Below are 19,148 nucleotides of genomic sequence, written 5' to 3' on the forward strand. Positions count from 1 at the left end.
ACGGTTTCATTAGAATGTGGAATTACTGCCGGTCCCGAGGATGTCATCCCATATCCCAAATGCCGGAGCCCCGCGGCTGGAACAGACCCCATCAGCCCCCTAATGCCGACTAATCTTTTGGATGACAATACCTTAATCTGGGGCCGCTTCCAGGGCTGATTGCGGCGTGGCCGCCCCTAATCCGCAGGCACGTTCCCAGGTGCCGGCAGATCCCCCGTATCGGATATTAAAGCGTGTTTGCAGCGGGGCTTAGCTGCCATCAGAGCATTAATCACCGTGTCCGGCCCTGGCAGGGCGCCCGCACGGTGGCCGGGGCCTCGGGGGGTCCCCTCCCCCCTGCAGGTGCACTGAGCTGGCTCTGCTCTCGGCCCCATGGCCACTGAGAAGCCCCTAGGCTCGGCATGGAGGTGCCGCTATTCCCTACCCACAGAGGCTGGGATCCTTTGGCAGTCCATGCATCCCTCATCCTGCTCCCGGAGGGCTGGAAGATGTGGCAGCCCCAGCGTGAGGACACAGAGCTGTCCCCAAGCCCAACGTGGCTGCGGTGGACACCATCATCCTCCTGAACTGCTCAAGTGTGTGGGATAAGGGCTCGTCCCTACACATGAGCTAGGTTGGGTGGAGAGACGCTCTCCTAAGAGCAGGCAAAGGGAGATTCCGGCAGGAGACAGAGCAGGATGTGGGATGCAGAGGGAGAGGGAAGAGTCACAGCTCTCTGTGGTGTCTCCAGGTCAGTGTTCCAGCAGCAACAGCATCTCTGGTCAGGCAGGAAGGAGGTTACAAACACACAGTTATTTATTTCCATGATAAAAGGACAGCAGGCAGCAGGAGAAGGGGGATGGTGGTGGCCAACACCCCTCCCTGTGCTGGGTGGCGAGAGTCCACTGTCCCCTCCTCTGTCCTGCAGCTGCGGGATTGTTATTCCATGATCCAGGAATGAGGGATGCAGCAGTCTTTGCGGGGGGCAGGAGCAGGTCAGTCAGAGGGTAGAAGATAAACCTGCCCCAACTGCCCGACTCCAAGGCAGGGCTGGAGCTCGCAGGGGTCAGAGCTTCCCAAGGTCCCCTTCCAGGGTCCGCACCATCACGTACAGCTCGGCCAGGCCGACCACGGAGGCCACGATGACCGCAGAGAGGACACGCTGGGGACGCAGAGAGAGAACAAAGTGACCCCCCGTGTGTGGGGCCAGCTCGGGGCGCGCCGGAGCCGGGGCTCACTCACCGCCGCGGTCTCTGCGAACACGTACTGGCTGCCCAGGTACGTGCAGGCGAAGGCGGCCGCCACCGTCACCAGGAAGTTGAAGATGGTGATGACCACGGCTCTGACGGAGCGAACTGGAGAGGACGGGAGGGGAGAGACTTTAGGTGGCTTTAGGTGAGATTGGGGGAGTGGGGCTGCGGGGAAGCCAGGATCCCGCTAACGGAGCTGGCTGCAGGAATATGGGAGGATCCACGTGCTTTGTGCATCCACAAATAGTTATAGCGACAACCAAGAGGCTGCTCCTTAACTCGAGGAACGCTTCCATGTAAGAAACCTGCCAGGGAGCCACCGGGAGAGGGAAGGGCTGCGTGATGCCAACGGCAGGGGCTGACCTGGAGGAGCGCGCAGCAGCAGCACTCACCTTGCCTCCCGAATTCAGCCAACGACCCATTCGTCTCCTAAAAGAAGGATTAAACCAGCTTGTGAGTGGTTGTATTTAATGATAACTGTGGAATAAAAGCTACACCAATGCCCTGTCTGTAAGACCCAGTATTCGGGGAGCAGCAGCTCTGCAGCACTCGGGTTTCTTGGGAGTTTTGTGGGATCTGATTCAAGGATATTGAAAAGGGATCATTTCTCATCCAAGTGCTTTGCAGAGCATGAGTGTTTTCCTGCCTGTGGGTTCTCTGTGGGGGTTTGGCTTTAATAAAGACATTAAAGGGTCTGGCCTTGTCATCATGTCCATGCACTTGGGAAGAGCTGAACGTTGTAAAGCTCCACACACTCTGTGTTGGATTGGACGTGGTGACACGGTTTTAAACACCAGATCCCGGGGGGAGGCTGGGAAGAGTGTGATGAGCTCATGGGATGCGCTCCTCTGCTTCCCTGCTATTTGAAAGGAATGCTGCTGCCATTGCTACCCGGCTCTGCTAAAGCTGCTCTGGTTCATAGATCACAGAATCCCAGCCTCGTTTGGGTTGAAGGGACCTTAAAGCTCATCCAGTTCCAACCCCCTGCCCTGGGCAGGGACACCTTCCACTAGAGCAGGTTGCTCCAAGCCCCTGTGTCCAACCTGGCCTTGAACACTGCCAGGGATGGGGCAGCCACAGCTTCTCTGGGCACCCTGTGCCAGCGCCTCAGCACCCTCACAGGGAAGAGCTTCTGCCTCAGAGCTCATCTCAGTCTCCCCTCTGGCAGGTTAAAGCCATTCCCCTTGGCCTGTCCCTACAGGCCCTTGTCCAAAGCCCCTCTCCAGGTTTCCTATAGCCCCTTTAGGCACTGGAAGCAAAGCAGCTCTTCCCCCAAGAGTTAACCCAACAGGAGCACACATTAACCTGGGTTTTCAGCTTTCACCTTAACAGGAACAATCTCATTTTAAAACTACAACGAACACGGACCCATTCAGAGAACGGCAGCTCCGATGCTCCCAGTAACGCATTTACTGCAGGTTCTTCACCTCCCACATCAAACCCGACACAGGGCAGCACCTCCGTGTCCTCATCCCGCCCTGTCCCCCCCCCGCGCTCCCTGGGGGCTCTGCTCCCCCCGGCTGCAGCCCGGCCGCAGGCGCTCACCCGGCCGCTGGTGCCGCGGGTCATCCGCCGGTACTCCTCGTTGGCCAGCCGGGCCCTGATCCGCGCCAGCCGCGCCTCCAGCTCCGGGTTCTGCGGGCAGGGAACGGCAGAGCCGCCGTGAGCTCCGGCACCGCCACCGGGATCCCCCGCACCCGGCCCTCACGTACCCGCGGCGGCTCCGGCACCTCGGGCAGGTGGATCTCGCTGCCCTCCAGCAGCTGGTGTAAGCGCAGCGGGGACCCTGCGGTGGTTCAGGCCGGTTACCGGCGGCAAGGCCTCTGTCACCGGGTGGGGGGGGTGTGCGTGTAGCGCAGCTTACCTGCGTCCCGCAGCGCGGCGTGCAGGCTCCGCAGCAGGCTGAAGGGCACCAACGCGCCGTCGGAGGCCAGCGCCGCCCGCAGCTCGTCTCGCAGCCCGCGGGGCAGCGCCGCCAGCTCCCGGCCCTCCGCCGCCCGCCTCAGCCGCGGCCCGGCCCGCACGGCCGACGCCATCTTGTCCCCGCCGTCACCCAGGCAACGCGGGGCGGCGACCACAGAGCGCCGAGCTAGAGCGGCGCCGATGAAGGGCCTGCCGGGAAGCGGAGGTCGGGCGGAGGCGGCGCCGCGGTGCACTGTGGGCCGGCGGCGGGATGTCGGGCTGCGCGGCGCGGCGGTACGTGGCGGCGGCGCTGAGCCGGGCCCGGGGGGCCCCGCTCTGGGAATCCACCCCGGTCCCGGCGCCGGCCCCGGCCCGCGGGCTGCGGGCCCTGAGCGCGGGGGGCGCCGCGGCCCTCCCGCTGCAGCTGCTGCCGCCGCGGAGGCACCTCTCGTCGCGGTGAGGCCTGTGTGTGGGGGGGGTACGGTGCGGGAGGCCCGGGGGGTGCTGCGGGGACCGGGGCTGTTGAGGTGTTTGGGGGCTGCGGGGTCGCTGGGAAGGGGTTGGGGGCTGTGGGGGTGCAGGGCTGGGGGACGGGGGGAGGCTGGGAAGGGGGGAGCGGGGTGGTCTCAGTATAACGGGGCTCTCGGGGGAGTATGTGGGAGCCGAGGGAGGTGCGAGGCGGGTGCTGTGTGTGCCCCCCCCCTCCCCAGCCTGGGGCTGGTTCAAACCCCCCCTGTGCCCCCAGGAACCGCGCGGAGGGCAAAGTGCTGGAGCCCGTGGGGGTGTTCGAGGCGCCGAAGCAGCACGGCAAATACGAGACGGGGCAGGTAAGGGGGTGCGGAGCCGGGCTCGTCCCGCCGGGATCCACAGGGATCGGGTGCTCCCGTGAGCTGCCATCAGGAAGCTGCTGCAGGGAGCACGGAGCCGGAGGTGGCACGGTTCGTGCTCCTCGTCCCTGCTGTGTCTGCACTTTGTCACAGCAGCGCGTTGATAGGAATCGGCAGCGTGACACGAGCGCTCCTGCGGTGGCGTTTGCTCCACGGGGCTTGTTTAAGGGGTTTCTCCCTTCAGGAACAGAAGAGGCAGTCACCGAGCTTGAGGAACAACAACTGAAACAGGCGTTGCTGTGCTCGCAGCTGCTCCTGTGTTCTGAGCACGGGCCTCCTGCCTGCTCCTCTGCTGCTCTGTCACTTTGCTACTGGTTTAGCTCTTTGCTTTTAGGGGATAACAGCGAGTGGGATTTGTTCTCCCATCCCAGAGTGTTTCTGTTCTTGTTCTGGGTTTGCACGTTGGGAATTCTCCCTATATTCCCATCCCACACCTTCTGCCCTTTATAAACATTCCCAGTTTCACCTCAGTTAACAGATCTCTTTAAATACTACCAGAAAAGGGCTTTTGGCTTCACGTTTTCTGTTGTATCCCAGCTGATTACAGCTTGCTGTGTATTCAGCTGCAATTATTGGTTCCTTTCAGCTCTTCCTTCACAGTGTGTTTGGCTATCGAGGAATAGTCCTGTTTCCCTGGCAAGCCAGGCTCTACGACCGAGATGTAGCTTCTCCTGTCACAGAAAAGTAAGGAATTGTTCTGGTTTATTTGTTGTTGGACTCTTACGTTGACATTCAGTAGCGAGTTTCCTGCTTGGGGTAAACAAGACTTCTCAAGGACCATGGTATGGGTCTGTTTGGCTTGGATGTGAACTAGGAGAGAAGTGCTTAAAGGAGAGATGGTGCCCTCTCCAGGCCCCTCTCCAGGTTTCCTGTAGCCCCTTTAGGCACTGGAAGCAAAGCAGCTCTTCCCATAAGAGTTAATGCAACAGGAGGATACATACAGGGACTTAAACACACGGGAATGTCAGAAACAGTGTGGAGGAGGGAGAACAAGATGGGATAGGAAGGGATGCTGGCTTGTCCTAACAGCCACTGATCTTGGCTTTTCCTCCCTGGCCTGTGTTGGAGCTGTGCTGGGAAGGAATGAGGAGCAAGCAGAGACACAGGGGGCAGGAGAAACACCCCCCCTAAATGGGAGACTGGACCGAGCAGGGAGGACAACTGAGTTGTGTGGAAACAGAGTAGTGCCTGTGACAAACACTGTTGATTGTCACCTCAGCTCGTCTGTTGTCATGGGGGTGGCTGACATGAGTTTAGTTTGGATGGAATCGAATGGTTACAGGCTGTGAAATGTGTTTTTTCTCTTGGTCCTGGTGACAGGAGTTTGCTGCTTCCTGTGCTCAGCTCAGTGCTCTGCTTTCCTCCTCAGGAGCGAGAACGCGGCAGGCCATGGTTCCAAAGAGGTCAAGGGCAAAACACATACTTACTATCAGGTGTTAATAGATGCCCGGGATTGTCCACATATAGTAAGTAATAATCTGGGTACTGAAACTCAAATATCTTCTGTGTGAATGGTTCAGAGGGACAGCAAATAGCTAACTTAATGGCTCAAAATATTAGGACAGATTTGTTCTTCAAGACATATTTTCCCTAAGAAAGAATCTGGAAGGTCATATGTCTATTTTTCTGTATCGTGTTTCCCCTTTCCAGCCTCCTTTCCTCATCCTGTGGCATTCCTACTCTTGCCTACAGGTCATTATGAATGTGGGTTACAGCCCTGAAAATGCTCTTTACTCACTTGTGTGGAGAATTAGTCCAGAGGAATTAAAGGGAGATGTCCTGGGTGAATTGGTTAAATAAAATGAACGTTACACACTTCAGAAACCAGAAATGTGGGAACAGTCCCACAGAAAGACATAAACCTCCTTTCCTCAGTCCCAGAGGTCGCAGACGGAAGCGGTGACGTTCCTGGCAAACCACGATGACAGCAGAGCCCTCTATGCCATCCCAGGTGAGCAAGTTCCCCCTTCAGCCTCTGTGCAGATGTGGGTTGTTGTGAGCTGAGCTCAGAAGAGTCAACAGTCCCCTTTTCTGCCCATGAAGCAGCAGTTCCTACAGGCATTCCTATGGTGGATCAGTGTGATCCACACGGACCTGTCTACTTAGAGCTCTTGAGACACGGGTCGCCTGCATGTACCCCTGTTGCATATGGGCTGTTCTGCTTTCTGAGCAGGACAGCTATGTGCTCCCCCTGTGCCAAATTTCCTGCCCAAAGCCCTTGTGTGGCAGTGCAGTGACTTCCCAGGCAGGTGTGTGTTTAGCAGAGGAATCATTCTATGGGGACATCTCACAGGAGGATGCTGCCAGGCATTACTGCTGGCCTCTTTCCTCTGTTCTTGCTTGTAAGCATAGTATCAGCTTTGGCTTCTGCTGCCAAAGTGCTTTTCCCAACATGAGAAGGATGTGGTCCTGTTGGAGCGAGTCCAGAGGAGGCCCCGGAGCTGCTGCGAGGGCTGGAGCAGCTCTGCTCTGGAGCCAGGCTGAGAGAGCTGGGCTGGGTCAGCCTGGAGAAGAGAAGGCTCCTGAAGGGGAGACCTTAGAGCAGCTCCAGTGCCTAAAGGGGCTACAGGAAACCTGGAGAGGGGCTTTGGGCAAGGGCCTGTAGGGACGGGACAAGGGGAATGGCTTTAACCTGCCAGAGGGGAGATTGAGATGAGCCCTTAGGCAGAAGTTCTTCCCTGTGAGGGTGCTGAGGCGCTGGCACAGGGTGCCCAGGGAAGAACTGGATGAGCTTTAAGGTCCCTTCCAGCTCAAACCTTCTGTAATTCTATGACTCTTATGATCCATTTTTCTGCCAGGAGATTTCTGAGCTGCTTTTCACTGGGGGGGAAGCTCAATGGCTTTTGGGGTTTCTTTTTCAGGTTTAGACTACGTAAGCCATGAAGATATCCTCCCCTACAGCTCCACTGATCAAGTGCCCATCCAGCATGAGCTCTTTGAGAGGTTTCTCATGTACGACCAAACAAAAGGTAATTTCTGCCTTCAGAGGGAGCTCTTCAGAGCCAGATGCTTGAGGTACTTCACAACAAGTACCCAGAACCCATCATCTTAGGGTGTGAAAACCGTGGTCTGTTTTGGGCTTTGTTACAGTAAAACCTCCTTTAAATAACGTTGGTAACCACGTGAAAGGAGTTGCTCTGAGGGGAGAGCCCTCCAGATGCAGGGACCTCTCCTCCTAAGCTCTCCTCTTTGCCTCCCACAGTTCCACCTTTTGTAGCGAGGGATACGCTGTGTGCGTGGCAGGAGAAGAACCACCCCTGGTTAGAGCTCTCTGATGTGCACCGAGAAACCACAGAGAACATCCGAGTCACAGTCATCCCGTTCTACATGGGCATGAGGGTAGGTGTGGGCTGCATGTCGGTGGTAGCTCTGTGACCTGCTTAACTTGCTTACTGGAGAAGTGACATTTAATCACAGTTGTGATTTCATTGTCATGACGTCTGGCAGAGGTCTGAACGTTGTTTTGTCATAGATTTTTGGCTAACAGCTTCTGCAGATTGGCTTTTACTTGTGTGCAGGATGGGAAATGCTCTGTACTGTTGTGCAGAACAGTGTTGGCAAGATGTTTTAGGAAGGGTTCTGAAGTGGTCCTTTACTGCCTCAGTCACAGAGGTGTGAGTGTAAAGTGGCACCAAAGCCATCTGTAATGACAATGTCTGTTATCCTGCCTGGTGATGGGTGTCTTTGGGTGTCTTTTCCTGTTTCCCAGCTCTAATGTGGGCTTGGCTGAAGCCGCCTGGATTTAGCTGCTAACCATGTCCTCTTCATAGTGTAAGAACTTCATCTGGACCATCCAGAATAATGAAGCTCCAATACTTCCGAGTGGGAGGGCTGGGAATTGCTGCAGCAGTTTGATTTCCAAGCCCAGATGAGCAGAGCTGCCACGGAGCCTGGTGTGGATTTGCAAGTTCTGTGGAGCCCGAGTGATGTTTGTCATAACCCTGTCAGGAAACCAGATGCCTGAAGGCAAAGAAACGGGTGTTTCTAGATGCGTAGACAGTGTGTGATTAACATGGAGATGAACCCTCCATGGTCACAAGATCCCTGCATATCTCCCACCTCATGATTCCATGTCTAGAGCAGAGCCAGTGCCAGGCGGTAACTGATGGGACTGCTTTGGAGAGCAGCTGTCTGTGCTCATGTGAGTTGGCTGCGTCAGCCTGGTATGGAGAGAGCCCCTCTGCTGGTGCTGTGCTGACAGCTGAAGAGGTTTTGGCACTGAGGCTTGAAGGGCAGCTGCTAAAGTCTTTTGTTTCTCTTTGACAGGAAGCCCAGAATTCCCATGTCTACTGGGTAAGTGCCGTTTGTTTCACCAAGCAGCTAAAAGGGAAGGAGTTTATTTGCTGGGGCATCACTGCTCTGTGATAAAACATCCGAGGGCTGATGATTCCCAGCATCAGTTATGAGTTATCCACTCTTTGCACCTGATTCACCTCGTGATAACAGTCTCTTGTGTCCAGTGGCGCTACTGTATCCGCTTGGAGAACCTGGACAGTGAAGTGGTGCAGCTCCGAGAGCGGCACTGGAGGATATTCAGCCTCTCGGGCACCTTGGAGACAGTGAGGGGCCGCGGCGTGGTGGGAAGGGTGAGTGTCCTGCAGTGTCCTTTGGGATGTGCAGCCCTTTGCTGGAGGCCTCTCACCTGGGTTCATCTGCCAGGGAATTGCTTGGTGGGCAGTGGAAATAGGTGGAATGGGGAAATGGCAATGAAAAAGAACCACAGGAGCTTTTCATCTCTTAGTGTGTGTGTCCTATAGAGCCAGGCTGAGAGAGCTGGGCTGGGGCAGCCTGGAGAAGAGAAGGCTCCTTAAGGGGAGACCTTAGAGCAGCTCCAGTGCCTAAAGGGGCTCCAGGAAACCTGGAGAAGGGGCTTTGGACAAGGGCCTGTAGGGACAGGCGAAGGGGAATGGCTTTAACCTGCCAGAGGGGAGATTGAGATGAGCTCTGAGGCAGAAGCTCTTCCCTGTGAGGGTGCTGAGGCGCTGGCACAGGGTGCCCAGAGAAGCTGTGGCTGCCCCATCCCTGGCAGTGTTCAAAGCTTCACACTGAGTATTAGAGAATGATCCTAAATGACTGGTAATGGGAAAACTGGAATGGTACCTGATTCTGGCACTGCTCATTTGCAGTGTAACATCAGCACTGCTCAGGTGTGCATCTCCCCAGTTTTCTTGCTCTGTAAATGCCCTGTGTGTGGAGAAACGTTTAAATCTGTTGCTGATGAAGAGTGGTCTCTTCTTGTCTTCCCAGGAGCCAGTTCTATCCAAAGAGCAGCCAGCATTTCAGTACAGCAGCCACGTCTCCCTGCAGGCATCCAGTGGTCACATGTGGTAAGAAGCACTTATTACTGCAATAACGGGTTAGCTATATAGGACCTGGCTATAGGGCCCCACAGCGCTGAGCTGGGGCCTGGTTTGAGCCTGGAGTTATGGCTCAAGGTGGGTGGAAGTGGCCTGAATGTGTTTCATAGTAAAAGCTTCTCTAAAGCAGTATCCCAGTTAGTGATAAGATGATCTGTTGATTCTCTGCACCAAGAGAGGGTCCAGCCTTATTTATCCTCCTCTTGTGGTCTGCGCCAGGCTGGATTTGAGAAGATAAGGAGCAGTTCTGTGCCAGCTGCTGCTGGGCTCAGCTCCATGCTGGTGTTTCCCTGGCAGCAGGGATGTGTGCGCTGGTGTCCTCTCTTTGGAGAGGGCTGGGCTTTGATTCTATCCCCCAGTGAAGCTGTGCAGTTCTGTGTCCACAAGGAATTGGCATGTGGGGTTATTCCCAGTTTAGGCCAGGTAAAACCTTTCTTCTAACTGGTGTTCAAGGCTCCTCTTCTGTAAGTACAGGCAGGAAAGTGCTCAGCTGAGCTGTTCCCTTCCTGTGCCTCGGGGTTAAAGCAGTTTCCCTCTGTTTTCCATTTCAGCTGGGTCAGCATGTTTAGTGTCATCTCTGTGTGGACAAAAAATGCACAGTCACCTCTTGCCTCCTGTGTGACAGGTCCTTCTGCCTTGCATTTTGGAGTAAATCTCTTTCAGGGTTAAGCTTGGAACTGCCTTTGGGTTGGGAAAAGCACGAGAGCAGCTCTTTGCCTGTAGGGGATATCCCTGTTTGCCAGGTTCAGCATTTAACCCTGGGGAATAAAACCTGCTTGTTTAGTGCTTTTTCCCTCTCTATGCATCCTGAAGAGAAAGACACAAAGGTTCTGCAGCTCAGAAACTGCTCAGCTTAATTTCTGGTGTTCTATTATGCCCTCTCCATCACGAGAACCTGTTTATCTCCACCCTCCTCTTGCCCATGTCATGTTTTGCTGTACAGTCATCTGTAGTTCTAGGCAGTAAACGAATTGTACAAGAACAGGCAGATTCAGTTCTGAAATGCAAACCAGAAGCTATTCCAAATGACATCTGTGATGGGATTTCATCCTGTCACAGGCATCTTCATGTGTAAACAGTTTGTAGAAATAGCTCTGATGGTTTTGTCCCCTGTGGAGTGGGAGTTAAACACTGCTGCAGGTGCGTGGGGTGTGATTTCCTCCTGGAGCCTCCAGTCAGGACATCCTTATCCAGGGAATGTGTTTGGAGATGGGATGTGAACCACCCGGGAGTCTTCCAGTCACTTTGCCAGGGAGATGTCCCTCTGCCAAACCCACGTCCCTGCTGCTCAACCAACCTTGCAGATGCAGCCCCAGAGCCCCTGCGCAGGCAGTGGAGGAGCTCCCGTGTTACCTTCTCGCCGGTGGCTGCTGGCGGCGTCCCCCCGGCCTGGCTGTGATCTCTGCTGTTGTTTTGCAGGGGCACTTTCCGCTTCGAGAGGCCTGATGGCTCCCACTTTGATGTCCGAATCCCACCCTTTTCTCTGGAAAGCAACAAAGACGAGAAGACCCCCCCCTCCGGCCTTCACTGGTAGAGCAGAGCGAGCGCCGAGAGCCACAGGCCTGTGTGTGATGTAGACCTTGGCCTCCCCATTACGCTGCAGCCACCACCACGGAGCTTTTAAACATTTGAAACCCAGTTTTGTTTTAACCGTTGTCTAACGGGGAGGCTTTCTTTGAACTTTAATTCTGGCCCTCTCAGGCTGCTTGTAAACATAAGCTGTGTTCCAGTTAACTCTTCCCTTTGGGGCGCCTGCTGGGGTTGGAGCTGGGGGACGGAGACCGGAGCTGCTGCACAGGAGTGGCTGCCCCAGCAGGACTGGACCCTTTCCAATGTGTTGTGAATTCTCTGCAATGTGAGGTTTCTCTAATAAACTGGCCCTTCCAGTTGCAACCAGTCTTCCTTTATAAACCCAGGCTGGGTTTTTACATCCAGCCTGCCCTGGCTTGTTGCTCCCTTCTCCTTTCCCATGTGCAAAGTGGGAAGTGCTTCAGGAAGGCAGCGGTGAGGCTGGTTTAGGGAGCAGGAATGTGAGCTCAGCTGCTTGGCCAGCACGTGGAGAAGCTCCACTCCTCATCACGCAGCTTGGCTGGGCTCTGCTGGGGAGATGTGAAGCCTGTTGTGTTGGAGAATAGAGATGGAGGGATGGCAGGAGGTGCTGAGCAGGGCTGCTGCTTGTCTTGTGCTCGTAGAGGCTTTGTGTTGGTGGTACAGGAGAGCTGAAGGGCCTGCCCTGACATGGGGATGCACATCCCAGTGCTGGAGGATCCTTCCCTGTGCCTGTAACCCTGTTTCCTTGGTAGCTTCTGCTTTGGCAGGAAGAGTTTTAACCCGTGGTGCTGTCAGCTGTGGTGGGGCAGTGCTTGGCTTTAGCTCCTGCTGCTGCGTTGTCAGTTCTGGCGGAGTCTGTGCTCTGCACAGTGAAATACCTGAGAGCTTTTGATGTGGATTTGTGGGAATTCTGCTTTCACAGGCCCAGGGCTCAGCCCGCAGTGCAGATCAGGTGTGAGCTCTTCCTGCAAGCCAGAGCAGCTCTGACAATTCCAGAGATTTGGAGGGACCCTTCTGGCTGTCTCTGGGTTTCCAGGCTTTTGGGTGACTGACTGGGACAGAGGCAGTTCCTTTGTGATAGGAACCCTTGGCAGGAAGTTTCCAACCTTGCTTCTTTCCCTGCTCTTACTTAAGCAATGAGGTGTAACTAACCCACAGGACTGTTGTTTTTCTTGACTGAGAAGTATCCCAATTATTCCCTTTTCCCCCTAAGTGCTCTCTGAGCAGCCTCTTTGCACTTGGCAGTGCTCTGGGCTGTCACGGCTGGTGGACACCCTTTGGGAATGACAGTGGGAGAGTTATGTGCCAGCAGAGACCTGTGTAGAGACTCAATGACTCCTGTTTAAATGGTGTTTATCTGTCACTGGTCTCTTGATTTGTGTCTTCCATACTGTCAGGTAGGATGTGCTGTGTAAAATGCTTTTAGAGTTTGAAAGCTTTAGCCAGCCAGCCTGCTTTTAGGGGTAGAAAAGGAGCAGCCCACAACCCGGTGTTGCTGCTGCCGTGCTGATTTCTTCACAGGAGGAAAAGGGGAGGATGATGCCTCGAGTTCAGAGGAACCAGACCCTGTAGAACCTGCGTTTTCCCTCCCATGCAGTCCTGTCTCTCTCTTGGGTCACTGACTTTGCTTTCCTGGCAGTGGCACCCTGCTGTCAATGTTTAACCCTGTTGCTCACATGCCTGTGTTTTGGGGGGGGTGCTTCCAGTATCAAGCAGGGAATGTCCTATCCCTGTCCCGGCACCCAGATGGTTTGAGCCTGGAGTGAGGTTTAAGCCCGGCTACAGCGACAGCCTCCAGCCTGCGCACAGCCACCCTTGGCTGGATAACGAGGTGTGACCGGTGACAAACGGGGCTGGGACGTTCCTGCTCCATCAGGCTCTGGGGAGAGGGGGCTGAGCCTCGCCCGCCCCGCTGCTTCCCTCGTGTGTAAATACTTGTACAAAGAACTAACCAATAAAGAGCTCACGGAATCTCTCGCTCCCGCCTCTCATTCCCTCCGCTGGGCCCTATGGCGGTGTACCCCCGCCGCTCCTCCGCCCCTTCCCCTCCCGCCGCCATCGCTCCCCTCACGCTCCTCTCCCACCGCCATCTTGGCCTCTACCCTGTTCCCGCCGCTGCCCCGCGGCGCCGGCAGTGACGGGAGGAGGAGGAAGGAGGCAGCATGGCGGCGGCGCTGGGCGCGCACCGGCCGGGGCCGCTGAAGCAGCAGAACAAGGCGCACAAGGGCGGGAAGCACAGCGGGGCCTCGCAGCGCCGCGCCGGAGGTGAGCCGCTGCCCGATCGGGTTCCCGCTCCGCTTCCCGCTCCGGTTCTCGGTTCGGTGCCTGGCTCTGACCGTGCTCTCCCCGCAGGCCGCGTGTCCGTCAAGACCCAGCCCCGGCGGCGGCTCCGCGACCTCAGCAGGGTGGACCGGCGGCACCAGGCGCTGCAGCTCCGGCGGCAGCGCAAGGAGGCGGTGAGGGCCGACGGGGAGCGGATCGGCTCCGGTCAGGCGAGGGGGGAGCGGGAAGGGGCCGGTGCGGGTGTTGGTGTGTGCGGGGACCGAGCCGGGTTGGGTCATCGCGGGGGCTCGGGAGAGGAAGAGGCGCCGGGGTTTGGGGTAAGTGAAGCGTTCCCGGGTTCGGGTTGAGCTGCGGGGATGGGTCCGGTGTGGAGCTGGGGGTCGGGATCGGGGCCGGGGCTCACACGCTGCGGCTCTGCCCGCAGGTGCTGGCGGAGAAGCGGGGCCTGGGCAGCCGGGACGGGCCCCCGCACCTCGTGGTCGTGGTGCCGCTGCACTGCAGAGCCGCGGCCCACGGCGCCCTCTGCCTGCTGCAGGGCCAGGACTCGGCTCTTGTCCTCACGGAGGAGGGGAGAGCTGGCGCCTTTGCGCTGCTCTGCCCCCGGCTCAAGCAGCGCTGGCGCTTCGTGACAGCTCAGGCAGGTGAGGAAACGCTGTTGCTGGTCTGGTTTTGGGCTTCCTACCCCTGGGCAGCCGCAGTAATGGAGGTGTTTTGCTTGCAGGGGACCTTCACACTGTCCTAGACCTGGCAAAAGTTGCTGACTCCCTCCTGTTCATCCTGGATGCTGCGGAAGGCTGGGATGATGCAGGGGAATACTGCCTCTCCTGCCTCTTCGCACAGGGGCTCCCCACTTTCGGTGAGCAAGTGAGAAACATTAAGGGCTTCAAGTGGGGCGTAGGGTGAGGGGCTGCTTGGTGGAGATTTGTTGTTGCAGTAATTAAATCTCCATGTGTTAATGGGTGATCAGCAGTCTTTGACTGCTTTGTTTCTGAGCACAGATCAGTTGGGTAATGCCATTCTCATGCTGCCTTGTGCTGTTACTAACCCGGCTGGAGAGTGCTGGGGATAAAAGGGGTGTTCTGGGCTTAGGTCTCTGGGTGTGTGGTGGGGTCAGCACTGCAGTGGTTATCCAGCTGTGCAGAGAGAAGGGATTCAGACACTTTTTTGCTATGTTCAGTTCCATGCTGTCATTTAGTCCCAAAATCTTATCTCTGAAGACAGGTTTTCTGCCCCGAGTGTTCTTTTGAATGTGTGAAACTGCCTTTGCACATCATGGTGTGAATCTGTTTGGTTATTGATTGCTGATATCCGAGTGTGTGTCCCTAGAAGGGTTTTAAGGTTGATGCTCTGATCCTGACCTCTGTTCCATGCACCGCTCGGTAGCTCTCGCTGTCCCAGGAGGCACTGACTTACCACCCAAGAAACGGATAGATGCCAAGAAGAAGCTTTCCAAAGCCATCGAGAAGCGCTTTCCCGAGGCCAGGCTCTTCCCGCTGAACACGGAGCAGGAATCCTCGCTGCTCCTCAGGCACCTCTCCACACAGAAGCAGCGGCACCTCGCCTTCCGGGACCGGCGCGCTCACCTGCTTGCCCACGCTGCTGAGTTTGTGCCTGCTCAGGAGGGTGACCTGGTTGGGACCCTGAAGGTGTCTGGCTTCGTGCGGGGACAGACCCTCAACGTGAACAGCCTGGTGCATATCGTGGGGCACGGAGACTTCCAGATGAGCCAGGTGGATGCTCCCCCTGATCCCCTCTCCTTGAACCCCCGAGTGGTTAAAGGACAGAAGAGGAGTCAGGACATGGAGGTGCAGGTGTGTTGGAGGTCAGGGTTTGCTGGTTGCGTTAGAACATGGTCTTTCTAAACTTGTGTCAGGCAAATACAACCAGGCGTATGTGGTCAAAGGGAGGGGGGGAGGGGAAAGGGAGTTGTATCAGTGCCAGCTCTTCTGAGCTGAGGTTCCTCACCCACAGCATGTAATGAACATGATACTAAAAGGAGTTGCACTTGAGACCCATTGCCAGCTTGAGTTAGGTGTGTTCACAGCTGGGAACTCTGCTCTTGCCCTCCAGGATGACTCTGTAAATGGGACTGATGAGATGGAGGAAGATGTTAAGGTCCTGATGAAGGCAGATCCAAGCAAGCAGGAGTCTTTGCAGTCAGAAGTGGTTCCTGATCCGATGGAAGGGGAGCAGACGTGGCCTACTGAAGAAGAACTGCAAGAAGCAGAGGGTGAGTAGCAGCAATACTCTTTGTCTCTGTTAGAAACCCTCTGTCTGGTGTAAATGTTGCTGAGGGAAAGGAGAATTGTTCCTGTATTAACCATGGGTGGGAATCTTGCAGCTTCCCTGAAGGCAAACAGGAGGGTGGTGAAGGTCCCCAAAGGCACATCCAAGTACCAGGCTGCCTGGATTGTGGATGATGAAGGCGGCAGTGAGAAAGATGATGATGATGATGAAGATGATGACATTGATGACGATATGATGGAAGAGGCAGTTTCCCAGGTATGTGCAAGAGCTGATGCTGCAGGGGATCTCCAGGGTGTTACTGTGTATTCCAGGACAGTTCTGTCCTGTTCTGCTCCATGGAACGGCACTGCACAGAGCCAGGACATGCCTGGATTTCCACTGTTAAATCTGTCATGTGTTTGATGTTGCTTCTTTGGCTTCCTCTGTGTCAGGAGGGGGACAGCAGTGGGGAGGAGGAGGAACCTGCAGAGGAGGAGTGTGAGACTATGACCGTTTCCGAGAGCTTGCGGGATGAGCAGTACGATGAGAAGGTGGAGGAAGATGAGCAGATGCTGGAGAGATACAAACAGGAGAGGATGGATGAAATGTTTCCGGATGAGGTGGACACGCCACGGGATGTTCCTGCCAGGATCCGGTGAGAAACGGGATGCTTTGCTGGGAGAGGAGCTGGAAAGCTCCTTTCTGCCTGGTTTGCTGAGGGCAGGAAGCCTGTGATGTCTTAGCCATGGTGTCTGAACCTGGCTGAAGGACTCTTCTGAAGACTCACTCTTAGGCTCTGAGGCTTCCAGGAGGCACCAGTTGGGGGGCAATGGATGGGCCTGGGCAGGGAGAGCTGGGATCTTACCTAGGAGAGTGGAGGAGGATGGCAGAGCCCGGATGCAAGGGCACGTTGTTGGGGGATTAGCTGCTGGTTCTACCTCTCTCTGCACTAAGATCCTTTCTGAGAGCTCATGTTTGCTGCCTTTGTCCTCTCTGATGGTGTGAGTCCATGTGGACCACAGAAGGTGCTGGCCACACACCTGGATTGGTGAAGTAGTTTGTCTTTCCTGTTCTCTCTTTAGCTTCCAGAAGTACAGGGGGCTGAAGAGCTTCCGGACTTCTCCATGGGACCCCAAAGAGAATCTCCCGAGGGATTATGCCAGGATTTTCCAGTTCCAGGACTTCTCCCGGACCAGAAAGCACCTCTTCCGGCAAATAGAGAAAGAGGAGAGTGAAGGAGCATCGGTAACTCCCTCTTTCTGATCTTCCCCAACTGTGTTCTCCTGCTCCTAATGGGAAGGCTTATCAGGGAGGTGGCTGGGTGGATCTTTCAGGCAGCTGGTTCTCAGCATGAAGCCATAGTTCAGAGGATATTGTCCTCCTGGATTCCCTCTCTAACCCATGTTATTTCTGACACTTTTCTGTTGAGAGAAGTATTCACAGCCCATCCTCTCCTGGCAGGTTGGCTGGTACGTTACACTTCACCTCTGCAATGTCCCTGTCTCGGTGATGGAGAGCTTCAAAGAAGGGAAGCCCTTAGTCCTGTTCTCGCTGCTTCCACATGAACAAAAGGTGATTAAATATGGTCCTGCTGATGTCTTGCAGCTCCTTGTCTGATTCCATGGGTTGGAGAGGTTCTGCCTGCAGAGGGTTTGCGCTGAAATCCCCTGTTGCTTGCAGTTCAAAGTAGGACCTTCCTTTTGGTCAGAGCAGGGGGTGTTTGGGCTCAAAAGCCTGGCTGAGCTGTCTGCAGTGGTGACCAATGATCCTTTGGGAAGCCATTGCCAAGAGCACTCATCTCTGCTGCAGTGTCCCATTGCTTTCTGCTCCACCATCACTTCCCAGCCCTGCGTCAGCCCCTCTCAGAGCTGCTTCTCTTGCAGATGTCCGTGTTGAATTTCCTGGTGCGCCGGCACCCGAGCAACAGCGAGCCAGTGAGGGCAAAGGAGGAGCTGATCTTCCACTGCGGGTTCCGGCGCTTCCGAACGTCCCCCCTGTTCTCCCAGCACACCTCAGGTTCGGGAGGGACCACAGGGGCTGGAGTTTCCAGGGCACAGGAAGCCAATGATGTCTTAGCCGTGGTGTCTGAACCTGGCTGAAGGACTCTTCTGAAGACTCACTCCAAGGCTCTGAGGCTTCCGGGGTGGCATTAAATAGTGGGAATGGCTTTGTCCAGGGATGTCAGGCTCCATGCAGTGAGCTGCTAGCTCAGAGGGTCACCTTCATTCCCAGACCCTCATATCAGGATAGGAGGGGTATTTGTTACTCATTTTCCTAAATCTGGGAGCCTGTTTGCTAGGGATAATGGGCTCCCAGAGCTCTGATGACTGCTCTTGCCCTGAACTTGATCGTTGCTGTTCTCTCCTAGCTGACAAGCACAAGCTGGAGCGGTTCCTGCGCTCAGATGCTGCCATGGTGGTGACTGTTTATGCTCCCATCACTTTCCCTCCTGCTTCAGTGCTTCTTTTTAAACAGAGAAGTAATGGTAAGTTGCTGAGGAGGTGGTGTGTGAGAAACAAACATGAGCAGGCTGTTCCCATACCCCACTTACAAGTGCATCTATCCAAAAAAAGCCATCTGCTTCATGTTACTTGAGAAGATTCATGTATTTCCATCCCCCTTATCACTGGCACCTTTGGCTGTCCCTGCTCTGGGCCTGGAATCATTTGGGGAAGGGGGTTTTGGTGGGGGGAAGAGGTGTATCAGTGACTGTGCCCTGCAGGAATGCATGATCTCGTCGCCACTGGTTCTCTGCTGTCTGTGGACCCCGACAGGATCGTCATCAAGCGCCTGGTGCTCAGTGGCCACCCGTTCAAGATCTTCACCAAGATGGCTGTTGTGAGATACATGTTCTTTAACAGAGGTACAGCTCAGCTCTGTGGGGTGGGAAGAGGGGATGTGGAAGCAGAACTCCTGTGGAATGGGTTGTGTTGGTGCAGCAAAGCCTGTTCCTTACCTGCCTTTTGTGGTTTGCTCTCCAGAGGATGTGATGTGGTTCAAGCCAGTGGAGCTGAGGACAAAGTGGGGCCGTAGAGGACACATCAAGGAGCCATTAGGTAGGTTTGATTTAGTATTTATCTCAGTGATGCTGAGCAGGATTTGGTCCTGAGCAAGAGAGACAGCTAAAGGCCTCTTCTCTCTGCCTAGGGACCCACGGGCACATGAAGTGCCACTTTGATGGACAGCTGAAGTCCCAGGACACGGTGCTGCTGAACCTCTACAAGCGGGTTTTTCCTAAATGGACTTATGACCCCCACGTTCCGGAGCCTGTGCCCTGGGTGAGGAGCCAGAGCACGCTGCCAGTGCAGGAGGTGGACATGGAATAACTCTCCAGCATGGCTGGAGTTGGTGCCTTAGCTCCTTGGATGCTGTTCTCAGCCCCTGCACGGTGAGGACAGCACTGATGGCTGGATGTATCCCTGCTGGGGTCTGTACAGGGGTGGTTCTCTCAACCAGCTGCTGCTCAGGTACCAGCTACAGCTATTTATTTTCATGGAAAATGTTTCCAAAAACCTTTTTATGTGCTTTTGTCTTGGTGGAGGCCAATGGGGGAGGTTGTGTGTACCCCTTGCTTGTTGGGGCTGTTGTTTTTCCCAGCCATGTGTGCAGGGATTTTGCTGGAAGTTACTGTGATGCTGAGAAAGGTGAAGGGAGGGTGGCTGAGTGTAAAGCAGGGTGCTGGGGAGGGGACAACAGGCCATGCTTTGTTTCCA

General features: G+C 55.5%; 3 protein-coding genes and 2 non-coding genes across 7 annotated transcripts; 4 read left to right on the plus strand and 1 right to left on the minus strand.

Annotated features, from left to right (window-relative positions):
- Positions 1-773: 773 nt before the first annotated feature.
- Positions 774-3,381, minus strand: TMEM199 (transmembrane protein 199). 2 transcript variants are annotated; one of them, XM_030472949.1, is made up of 6 exons: positions 3,094-3,381; positions 2,942-3,015; positions 2,775-2,864; positions 1,622-1,658; positions 1,222-1,334; positions 774-1,141 (listed from the first exon to the last, which is right to left on the minus strand). In XM_030472949.1, the coding sequence occupies exons 1-6, from the start codon at positions 3,263-3,265 to the stop codon at positions 1,046-1,048; spliced, it is 582 nt and encodes a 193-aa protein (XP_030328809.1). In that variant the 5' UTR covers positions 3,266-3,381; the 3' UTR covers positions 774-1,045. The 2 variants fall into 2 exon arrangements, with proteins under 2 accessions (XP_030328809.1, XP_030328808.1); XM_030472948.1 differs by having other exon boundaries at positions 774-1,334.
- On the plus strand, positions 3,368-11,268 carry POLDIP2 (DNA polymerase delta interacting protein 2). The gene is made up of 11 exons (XM_030472938.1): positions 3,368-3,587; positions 3,877-3,958; positions 4,605-4,702; positions 5,388-5,484; positions 5,894-5,969; positions 6,880-6,987; positions 7,221-7,357; positions 8,285-8,311; positions 8,479-8,604; positions 9,266-9,345; positions 10,795-11,268. Exons 1-11 carry the CDS (start codon positions 3,403-3,405, stop codon positions 10,907-10,909), a joined length of 1,131 nt encoding a protein of 376 aa, XP_030328798.1. The 5' UTR covers positions 3,368-3,402; the 3' UTR covers positions 10,910-11,268.
- Positions 11,269-12,126: 858 nt separating this feature from the next.
- TSR1 (TSR1 ribosome maturation factor) lies at positions 12,127-19,108 on the plus strand. 2 transcript variants are annotated; one of them, XM_030472928.2, is made up of 15 exons: positions 12,127-13,191; positions 13,279-13,382; positions 13,634-13,850; positions 13,931-14,065; positions 14,593-15,020; positions 15,280-15,439; positions 15,551-15,711; positions 15,888-16,090; positions 16,518-16,680; positions 16,897-17,007; positions 17,319-17,451; positions 17,804-17,920; positions 18,158-18,298; positions 18,417-18,491; positions 18,583-19,108. In XM_030472928.2, the coding sequence occupies exons 1-15, from the start codon at positions 13,089-13,091 to the stop codon at positions 18,759-18,761; spliced, it is 2,430 nt and encodes an 809-aa protein (XP_030328788.1). In that variant the 5' UTR covers positions 12,127-13,088; the 3' UTR covers positions 18,762-19,108. The 2 variants fall into 2 exon arrangements, with proteins under 2 accessions (XP_030328788.1, XP_030328789.1); XM_030472929.2 differs by having other exon boundaries at positions 13,745-13,850.
- Positions 16,156-16,248, plus strand: LOC115602174. Its single transcript, XR_003989620.1, has one exon. It is a non-coding gene; the product is annotated as a small nucleolar RNA SNORD91 family (small nucleolar RNA).
- Positions 17,489-17,581, plus strand: LOC115602175. Its single transcript, XR_003989621.1, has one exon. It is a non-coding gene; the product is annotated as a small nucleolar RNA SNORD91 family (small nucleolar RNA).
- Positions 19,109-19,148: the final 40 nt, after the last annotated feature.

This window comes from Strigops habroptila, assembly GCF_004027225.2.
Source record: "Strigops habroptila isolate Jane chromosome 13 unlocalized genomic scaffold, bStrHab1.2.pri S16, whole genome shotgun sequence".
NCBI lineage: Eukaryota > Metazoa > Chordata > Aves > Psittaciformes > Psittacidae > Strigops > Strigops habroptila.